At 38.8% G+C, this 11,137-nt stretch overlaps 1 protein-coding gene across 1 annotated transcript; it reads right to left on the bottom strand.

The window, feature by feature from the left end:
- Positions 1 to 1,691: 1,691 nt before the first annotated feature.
- On the bottom strand, positions 1,692 to 9,759 carry cdk7 (cyclin-dependent kinase 7). Its single transcript, XM_031755477.2, has 12 exons — positions 9,652 to 9,759; positions 9,352 to 9,411; positions 9,233 to 9,266; positions 9,074 to 9,141; positions 8,868 to 8,936; positions 5,181 to 5,291; positions 4,957 to 5,075; positions 4,625 to 4,724; positions 4,438 to 4,524; positions 4,159 to 4,308; positions 2,824 to 2,962; positions 1,692 to 2,147 (listed from the first exon to the last, which is right to left on the bottom strand). Exons 1-12 carry the CDS (start codon positions 9,715 to 9,717, stop codon positions 2,119 to 2,121), a joined length of 1,032 nt encoding a protein of 343 aa, XP_031611337.1. The 5' UTR covers positions 9,718 to 9,759; the 3' UTR covers positions 1,692 to 2,118.
- Positions 9,760 to 11,137: the final 1,378 nt, after the last annotated feature.

Genomic DNA, 11,137 nt, shown 5'->3' with positions numbered 1-11,137 from the left:
TCACCGCCAAACAACCGGCTCTGCCACAGAGAGCATCAGAGAGATGACTAAATAGGTTATATCACATTTACTGTCATTAAAAAAAACAAAACAAACATTATTGGCATTCTCAGATTATATGTTAGACGTAACACAAAGCCACGTGCCACACAAGTTAGACCCCTGGCCTGAATGTTTAAAATATATGAAATAATATGGATTTTAAAATACTATAAGAAAGCTGTATTATAAGTTAAAAAAAAATAAAGAAAAAACAAAAACAAAACAAAAAAACAAAGGGGTGGGTGCAAGATTTAAAAAAAAAAACAAAGTCAACAGCTATATCCAGACACAGGATGACCTGGATCTGATCCCTCCATGGCTCATTAATCATCAACGCCGAGCTGTTAAGTATAGGTGGTATTCTGCTTATATTCACATGTAATTATTTCAATAGGGAGGAAATGTCTATCATTTAAGTCACCTGTGTTTTTAAGTACAACACAAAATGGCAATGAGTCTGACATGCACACAATGCCCGGATGAATCCCTGCATAAAATATATTTCAAATGATATATAACCTATCAGAAATAAGGACATTTTAACATCACATAATATAATTTAATACCCTATTTGTCCCAGAATACTGAAATTATTTTACCTCAAATGTATTACTTATTAGTCAATAGATGGCTAAAATGAAAGGGCAGGTGACTTGCTGCCACACACTTATACTGTATAATAAACTTGCATTTTTCTGTAAATCAAAAGCTGGACTTTATCTCGTTTTTATCATCCCACTGCACTTGTTCACTTGGCTGTATCTTGCTGACTCATAAGTATGAGTAAGTTTCTCTTTGTCCAAAAAACCCTGCCCGTGGTTTTTAACGGCATGTGGGCAACTGTGTGTTGAGCATAGCAGTGCAGTAGGAGTCGGTTTGCTGGCCAATGAAGGGGCCTTGATAAGGCTGAGCTGCTAAGGCTGCTACTGCAGCTCTCTGCGGCTTGTGTTGCCGTTTGCCAACACTGTCATATGACCAAATGACTCAACACACACACACTTTTTGTCAGTCACTACTGCCATTGAAAGTCACTGCGTGCCTCTTCGGTGCCGAATTGTGGGCCTTTTTAAATAGGCGTAAATCACACGGGACTGCCATTTTATGAACGCATCAAATCCACGACCCTCTGAAAAACAGAAAGCACACATCTGCAATGGCCTGTGTAACAGAATCCGGCATATTTTTGATTGAATGTGAAGAGAATATCCATACTGACCTACACACGTCTCAGCCTCCATCTTCACTCTAATCTGATTGTGTTTGACAGGAAACCAAAAAGGGCAGCAGAGCATCAGGCCTCCGACATGTCAGACTGCATCGGATCAATGTAACGTCAAAAAGAAAGGACAGGAAGCAGAAAATACAAATCTAGTATCACACTGCGGCATGATACTGAAGCACAGTGTCACCATGTGAGCCCTGAAGACAGTGTTTTTGCTTCACTCCACCTGCTGAGTGAACAAACCACAAGTGTACTTCAGCTCACAGGCAAAGTGAATGCTGTAGATGTGAAATCAGTCAGTAATGTGTGTGGATTGTTACTGTGTGAATTCATAAGTGTTAGGAAGACGTTGGTTTTCAGATTTGACCACACAGGCTATTAATAAAACCATCACTACCAACCCCAGCACATCTCTAATCCAAACAGGAAACTTCAACATGAGCATACGCAGCTTTTATTGCTGTGGCATACAAAATAATAACAATACAAAAACATTCACATGAAATAAATCCTCACATGTTGGTTTGTTTTTCTTTTTCACACACATAAATAGACGTTTTTCCCCACAGGCTCACAAAGTTTAGTCATCAGTGAAGGAGGACCAGAGCCAACGCTACTGACAACAGCCCTCTGCTGTAGATCAATCGCTGGCCATCTGGACACAGCAGCATTTTAGAGTTAACGATTCACATACGCTGGCTACAACTTCTAAAATGTCCTAAAGTCAACCACACGTGAGGGAGCCTCTGCTGGTTATAGACTTTTTTCCCTTTTCTTTTTCCAGTGGACAGTCCTGAGAAATGCAGGAAGCTGAGCCATGCAGTGGTGATCCTCGGATTTAACCCGGTCCCTGGTCAGAAAATGAGCTTCTTCTTCATTGCAGCTGAAAAGAACAAAAAGAGTTTTGTTATAAACATTATTTAAAGAAGAAGAAAAAAACAAAACTTAAAAAAACCTAAGTTAGATTAGATAGACACGTATTTCTGTTCTATGTGTATGTACGCCACATGCTCAAATCAAGCCTATAATGAGCAACACGCTACCAAGAGGCACCAAGGTTTCTGTTATAAATGTTACAAAAGTCAAAGCCAGATATTTTCCAAACCATAGAGGAGCTGGAAAAGCTTTGAACCTCCCAGTGACACTAAAAGATTCCACTTTAGTAAAACATACCCTCCCACTAGCCACGAAACTGTGGGCGCGTGTTCGAATTCAGTATTTTCTGAATTTGTAACTGCAGCTAAATGTACAGCCAACACCCGCTGAATTGCTAGGTTAGGTTTTTAACTTCAGCGAGAAGCAGTCAAAAAACTCACAACATGCTATAAAAAAAAAGAAGAAGAAAAAAAATCAGGTCAGTGTTGGAAGTTCTAAAATATTCAGCCCCTTTAAAGTCTGCCTCAAACGAGTGTCGCAGACACCTCAGTTTTTGCTGCTCAAACCACAATATAAACAACATGACTGAGAAAATATTTAACCCAGAGTCAGGGTGGTCTTTTATGGATTAAGGACACACACAGTGGATTTAGTGCAAATATGAGATCATATCCGGTCATTACTATTCTCCAGGCCTTCAATTTTTCTCTTGAGCCCGACTGTCTCCTTCTCCCTCAAAGCCTCGGCCGAACAGTTTGGCCGGGGGAGCTGGGGACCAGGAGTGGGACCAGGCCGATTGCTGAAGTACCTCATCTTTAGAGCCTGCAGAATAAAGGAAAACACCATTTTATACATCTGTGGCATTAAACATCAGAGTTGTGTCTCTAATTTGATGTATCAAAGATGCAAGCTGTTTTTTTTTCTTATTACTGAGACGTGTAATAGAGAAAGTGGAAGATGTGTGATTAATGTAGTTGTTGAACAATGCAGAAGCACAGTCCTTTAGTTTATGATTAACGCAAAATGAGATAGTTCAGGTTTTCTCTCTAGTATTATGAGTTATTTAGTGCCTTGCGGTGACTGTTGTGAATTGGTGCCATGTAAATAAAACTGAAGCTGCAATTTTACGATAGAGCTCAAACAGAAGGCAAACATCAATTCCTGTATCAGACTGACCGAGCTTTTATGTCAGGGATTGTCACAGGTAATGAAAACAGGCTCTGTGCCTAGGACTGGAGAAGAAACCAGTTTTCACTGGCAGAGCACTAGCTATGCAGAGTGCATTCACTCGCCTGGATCAGACAATAGTGAGTTTTACTAACATACTGAGACTTCTGAGAAAGAACAAACAACCTGAACAGTGTGCCATCACACCCCTGCTTACACCTACTACTAAGAAGTTCTCCAGACTACACATTTCACTAACACAATCGCTGCTCACCAACACTTCTTCTTTCCAGAGTTAAATCCTTGTGATGTTCTTGTTTCAAAATAATATTGAAATTTAAAAGGTTATAATTTGGACAGAAGAAACTTCGAAGGACAAATTCCAACCAGTGGGAGCACTGGGAGTCAGAGGTGCACAAGGAAGCGGCAGTGAAGAGGATAACAGCTACTTAACTCGGGTACAGTTTTTGCTCACAACTCGTCTACCCAAACATCCCAAAAAAACATGTGCACTTAAAAATAAGCAAATAATAAGCATTTATATTTATTTATTCTTCCTAGCACAAAGCTGTGTGGCAACCACATCATGACTTGTACGAAGGTGAAATGTCTACTTTTTGTTTTGCAAGTCTTGTAAAGTCAAGTTTTACAAGTCTATTAGTGGTTTATCTTCGCATTACACTCTTAAAGTAAAGGACACTCTTCACCGGCTGATCACAATGAGAGTCGTACTGCCTGAAGCGAGGCCTGTAATTCTGAGGGAGCTACAAATGAAACAACAGGATTTCAGTGCTGAAGCCGATCCATCAATCTTTAAATAGACTGCAGTGTAAGAATGCTTAGCTTATTACCTGTGTAGCTGTGGTCCTCGCTGAAGGGTTAAAGGTAAAGAGACCTTGTAGCAGCTCAAGTAAATCGTCTCCAGCTGCACTAAATATATGTTCCAGCGGTGTGCCGGGGAATATTTTGAAGGACACATAGTCTGGTAGACTACTCAAGCCCTAAAGAGAGATATAACAATACAATGTAAGCAAGAATCCCCACATCTCATCAAAATCAGGCCAAACTGTAAAAAAAAAACAAAAAACAAAACAAAACTTCAACAGCAAAAAACCCCCAAACAAACCCACAGGCCACGTTTCTTCTGTGGGTGTTCCCAGAGCCTCAAAGATCTTAGTAAGCTGGTCGAGATCCGAGTCTCCAGCAAGGAACGGAACCTACAGCAAACGGGAGTGTAGAAAGACATTAGCATGAATATGAAAATAGCTGCGTCCCCTGCGACTACGTGCTCATATCTTTGAAGTGAGGTTTATTTACCCGAAGCAGCAACTCTGCCAAGATGCATCCCACTGCCCACATGTCAACACCCACACCGTACATCCTGGCACCAAACAGGAGCTCAGGTGATCGGTACCACCTAGGAAAGACATGAATGAATGAACAACAAATAGAGACATATTTTACAGACCTTGCAACCTGGACTTCTTAGTATAATTCTGTCACACTTAACCAGTCCTAGTTTGGTTAAATGTTTTATTAAATCATGGAAAACATTTAAAAAAAATATTGCTGCTCTGAAGAATTTCTAATGAGACTAACTCTGGAGAAGTTCTGTATTTTTAATGAGGTAACATGGAGACTGATCTGACCTGGTAACAACTTGATGCGTGTAGACTCTGCTAGGACTGCCAAAAGACTTGGCCAAACCAAAATCAGCCAACTTCAACACCCCACTGCCATCTAACAACAGATTATTGGGCTTCAGATCCTGCACAAAAAAAGAAAAAAAATTAAGAGGAAAAGGCCCAAAATATAAATTACAAATTAGACATGGGCATATTTATGTGTGAATGCTGCACACAAGTTTTCTTACCCTGTGTAGGACCCAGTGCTGGTGCATATACTCTAATCCCTGCAGAGTCATGAGGATGTAGGCTTTGATGTTGGCTGGAGTTAAGACTAAACTAGTGTCTTTGATGATAACCTTAAAAACAACAAAACAAAGACCAAGAGTCATACGTACAGCCAGACTTCTCATAATTACTAACATCCATGCATTAATTCATGTTTTTTCATAGCTCTAGGCCACACACACAAAATTAAAATACACTTTTTCTGAGTGGACAAGACAATCGAAAACATCTGGAAAATATCCGTCTGAAGAAATCATCCAAGATAGAACAGTTCAGCCTTCATAACAAGAACCATCATCACCTTTGAATGCAAGAGTCTAACTAAAGCTAATCTTGCAGTCCAAAAATATATAGGCTTTTATAATATAGGCTTTTAGCACTGGTAATAAGATCAGCATCACATTTCATCCTCATGTGCATCCTGTTTTTCTGCTGCCTGTAATGGCATCACTTCACTGAGCAGCCAAAAGCAGAGTGATATTGATTATTTTTAAGTGCGTTTATCTTATTTTGCATCATTCCATTAGGGTCTAAAGTAGAGATGGACCGATCCGATATTACGTATCGGTATCGGTCCGATACTGACCTAAATTACTGGATCGGATATCGGCGAGAAATAAAAAATGTAATCCGATCCATTAAATATCAAAAAAACACCTCACAAAACTTGCGACACGGCGTAACTCGGCTCATAACCGTAGCACGTAGGAGCAGTGTGCTCACGTGATAGAGCGGCTGTGTGTATTTGTAGCCTGCTACCAAACCAGCATTTCATCTCCGAGGAAGTTATCCCAGAGAGAAGTAAAGCAAGTGTGTAAGTTCATCTCTGAATGTTTGTAAAGCGTTCCCATGTTAAGCTTAACAACCGATATATGGAGCGACTGACTCTCTCTCTCCCTCACCTTCCTGTGGCTACTTCAATCTTGAAACTGCTTAACGATCAGCTGATCGGCTTTTCTGTCATGAGTCCGTCTCTCTTCTTTGTTTTGGTCCACTTTGCACCAGAAAGAGGAAACCAGCGGCTGAACAACAGCAGCAGTTTAAGCTTGATAAGCTGTTGTTAGAATTTATTTAATATTACTTTCTACACCAGGATCCTTTTCTCGTAGCTGACAGCTGGTAACTGTGCAGGGGCGGATCTAGCAAAGTGTAGCCAGGGGGCCGATAGGGGCATGAACAGGGAAAAGGGGCACAAAGACATACTTTTCTTTCTTATTCTCATTTAAAATGTCTAGCTTTTAATAAATAATTATCTGAATCTTACACCCAAAGTTTTAATCTGATTTAAAATGTATAGAAGTCCATTACTGTATATAGTAACTGTTAAGTCCAATATACCCTAGTAAGCTATAGTACTTTTTCCTTTGGGAAGGTACCATCTGTGAATTCTGCAATTCTGTTGAAGAAAGATGTTGAATCTATTTAATTATTCTTGAAAAATAATTTATTTCTGTGCATTTTTTTTTTTCACCCTGCATCAAATTAAAGTTGATTACATCGATTAAGCATCATGAGGTGGAGGGTGGGGGTGGTTCCTATTTTTTTTTTGCTGGGAGTTTGCAACCCTATTAGTTAGGTTGCTTAATATTTCTGCTAAGTACTCTTTAAAATACCAGAATAGGGAGGATTAAGTTTATTAGATTGATCAGTGTTCCTGAACTATGAAATATTTTGGGTGCAGTGTATTTTTTTACATACAGGTATAACAGAATAGCTTTAGTGTTGTTGTTTATTTAAACTTGAGTATGAACTTATACAAAATGCAGCAAGATATTAAAAAAACAGTTTTATTGATTAAAAAACACACTATATCGGATTCATATCGGTATCGGCAGATATCCAAATTTATGATATCGGTATCGGTATCGGACATAAAAAAGTGGTATCGTGCCATCTCTAGTCTAAAGTATTGCTGGTGGGCGTCTATTTGGAGCCTTTTTATGCTTAGATAATCCAAATAAAAGCCAGAGTAACACCTAGCTTGGCACTGGTGACACTTTGTTTGACCTCTTGTTCATGCTTTCTTGGCTACTCTACTTTAGTCTGACCTTACACTACGAATGTGAACAAAGGGTAAAATTTCCACCTGCTGGCCCACAAGGGAACTGCAGCATTAAAAAGAAAACTTTTTTTTAAAGAAATGTTTAACAGATTAGAGATGACTGACAAATCTCCAGACAGAAGCAGCCATAATGCAAAACATGACATCTTAGGGTTTTGTTACAAACAAACAAATAAATAATATCGTACAATACTGTACCCTCTAGGCAACACTGTACTGGAAGATGTTTCTAAAAATAAAATAAGTAAGTCTAAGATTTGGCAGTCTGTTTGTGACTTTAAGAGCTCTTAATGTTATATTATTAATATTTAACTACAGATAAGAAATGTATTCTATTTACTCTTTCACACTGTGCTCAGATCGGCTGGTTGTTGTGTTTGTGGCCTTCCAAACACCCCTTTCCAACAGAGAAGTTATAGAGTTGAGGAGAAAATAACATCGACACTTATTTCAAGTTTTTTATCAAAATACTACTTCAAGTTTAATCTCAACATTTTGAATTATTTTTTGACACAATTTTTTTTCTTCCTTGGTGACTAAAGCCGAGAAGTAAAATGTATCAGCTGCTCAGGAAGAAATAAAAGAAACAGTTTGTAAGACGCAGTGCCGACAGGTCCCAACGAAGTCTGGTAACATGTTGCACTTCGTTCACCAAATTCACACACAAAAAACCCCCCATCAGAGCTATGCAAAAGAATGTTTACTAAACCCGAAGCTGTGAACAGATTAGTCTTCTTAGCCAAAAACCAGCAGCAGGTAAAAGTAAATGTGTGAATGGAATGAGATTAAAGCCTAAATTATTATTTGCTCACAAATTGATGCGAGAATAATAATATTTAATGCAACTGTTCTTAAAATGAGGGGAAAAACCTTCCTGTTTTTAAGGAAATGTTTATTGTATTATTTTTTTATTCATAGTTTATTTTTTGCTTGAAGATTTTAAGGATTTGGAGAACTGATGTATATGTATCTGTGTAGGTATATAGTCATTGCAGCTAGTAATGCAGTATGTGTTACATTGTTTTATGTTTTCACTTTAAGATATTCACACTGTTACAAGTGTCTTATAACTTTTCTTTTCCTCAATGTTTACTTTTCCTTGTTATTCTGAGATATAGGAACAATTATTAAGATTTGTTTGACTAAAAAAATCATAAAGTCATATTTTTGGAGACGTGATATGAAATGTTTTATGCTTTTACTTAAACATATTTACACTAATGAACAGTGCAGCACATTGTTATACTGTCAGTTGATTTAACCCTATTTTATAATGTCCCATAATGCTTTTATTTTTAGTTACAATTGTGAATGAAATGCTCCCACTTACACAGTGACAACTGAGCACTACGAAGCACCAAAGCAAAAAAATTGTGTTGAGAATTTTTTTATTTTTTTTCCCCCAATCATTAAAGTCGTAAATCAGAAAAAATTATTAAGGAAGTGGGAAGCTGCTACCTATTCTATCCATCTATTTACCCCTTTTATTTACCCCCACAAACTAATAAGAAAGTGAATATTTTTTAAAAGTGCACAAATGCGGTGTATGAAATCCCTCCACACTTCTATTTAGGTCTCTACTCACCTCCAGGTCTGTTTCCATGAAATCAAACACCAGGCTGATGTTTGATTTATGTCCAAAAGCATCCAACAGCTGCCACACATATAAAACAACAATATTTAGGTCAAAAAATAAATAATCTGCACAATATAGAAAGATTAAGGTATCTTCCTATACAATCGATACCAGTAACACAAGATTATGATGATGTGCGATGAACATTTAACTACCCCGATAATGTTTGGATGATGGAGCTCCTGCAGCAGTTTTATTTCTCTGAGTGCAGTCCGATTAATTCCTATTTTAAAAAAATAAATACGTAAAAAAATTATATATATATAAAACGGATGAAAATGAGCTGCAGCATATTGATAGGACCCAGCACTTACCATCTTTAGCCTCAGTCCTGTGGCCAACCTTAATCTGAAGGGAATAAACAGGTAAATGTTTACTGCGACTCATCAACAAACAGTGTGAATGGTAGTAGTAAATAGCTCGTTTCTTTTACCTTTTTAATGGCAACTATTGTGTCGGTCAGTTTGTCCCTGGCTTTGTACACTGTGGCAAACTGCAGAGAAAAAACAATATTCAAAAAACAAAAAGTTTTAATTTTTTTTAAACTTATTTTGGTGAAATTTACTGGCACAAGAAGCAGAGCAGCATGAACCACGGATGCTTTGTTGACATTAGCAACCAGCTAACGCTTTGTTAGCTCGCCATCGTGCTTTCTACGCAATAAACACAGCGGTCTAAGGACGTGCGAAGAAAAAAGCAAAGACACATATCTCTTAAATATCTTTCCCCCTACCTGACCCTCTCCGAGGAAATCCAGCTTCTCGTACCGCTTGGCTCTGCTTTTCACATCAAGGGCCATGATAGATAACTGTCAGTGTCGTGCTGAGGCACTTCCTGCTCTGTTAAAGGACCGCAAGTAGTCCTTCCGGGTTAGAGGCTTTAAATTTAAATTGAACAACAGCGACACCTACCGATTTTATTTATCCAACACCACCGCGAACCAAATTATAGAGCCAAATAAAAAAACCTAGCATGATTTATTTATTCTGGATTTGTTTCACTGGATTTTTAAAGGTTTGTTAAATTACAATAATAATATTAATAATACTAACAATACTAATACTGCTACTACTACTAAGATTAATAATAAGTGAAGGGGAGATCTAATCTCAGTTCCAGCCTCATTCGCCTCTGTCATATCTAACATTTTACTGTTATGATGCAACATGCAGTACTGTTATTTTCCTCACAGTTTGTCTTTTTTTGCCCCCTTTATTTTTCTTTCACCAGTTAGCAGTTTGACATCTGTCTCCTGGGAGTCTCTTCTGTCAGTTAGGAAGGTTTTGTGATCCATGCACCACTGAGCACATCTCTACATCTCATCTCCATACGCAGTGAGATACCCTCACATCCCACAGGATTAGGCATGGCTCTTCTCCTTTGACCCTCCTCGTCTGCTGCCTCACACGCACATACACACACACATGCACGCACGCGCACACTCGCCACTGACTTTCATTTTTATGTTAAGTTTGACAAGAGGGGTGTGAAGGATCAGCAGGCCTAATACACCCCTCATTCTCCTCTCAGATGTGTGCACATTCATCTGACAGCTCCCAGATGTGAGTGACAGGACCGTATGTGCCCATGCAACCATGCAGAGAAGAGAAGAGAAGAGAAGAGAAGAGAAGAGAAGAGAAGACTTTACTATCTTATAATCAAACTTTAGGGACACACGTGGGGGGAGGGGCTCAATGTGGGACGTTAACGACCACAGCTGACATAACTCAGATCCATTTACATCACTTGCTTTAAAACAAATATGACATATTGATGCCTACTAATTCTGCCATGATTTAAAGGCATTCTTGCCTCATTCCCCTCAGTGTCTCGGTAAGACTGCGGATGAAGAGAGACATAAGTGATTCTGGTAGCGTTTGTATAGTTTGTCTCTGTAAATCACATGACACTATGGGTAACATTATGCACAACAATAACTCACTCTGGTTATGTGTCACATTAGCAGATGGTGATGCTGTTGAGCGGGTGTGTGCATATTTGTGCGTGCGCGCGCGTGTTTGTGTGTATACCTCTGTTTGACGGGCAGGAGGAGAGTGAAACCACAAAGCTGTTTATCAAACTCATAGGAAGTGGGTGTTGTTAAGCGAGGACGTGTCTCGCCACCACATCCTGCTGCTGGAAAGCAGCTTCAGATGGGACAGTGTTCACACAATGTACAGTAAACAACAAATGCAGACCAAATGTCGTTTATCTGTGTG

Source organism: Oreochromis aureus, linkage group 12 (genome assembly GCF_013358895.1).
Source record: "Oreochromis aureus strain Israel breed Guangdong linkage group 12, ZZ_aureus, whole genome shotgun sequence".
NCBI classification, from domain to species: Eukaryota; Metazoa; Chordata; class Actinopteri; order Cichliformes; family Cichlidae; genus Oreochromis; species Oreochromis aureus.
This window is presented reverse-complemented; position numbering and strand designations above follow the sequence as displayed.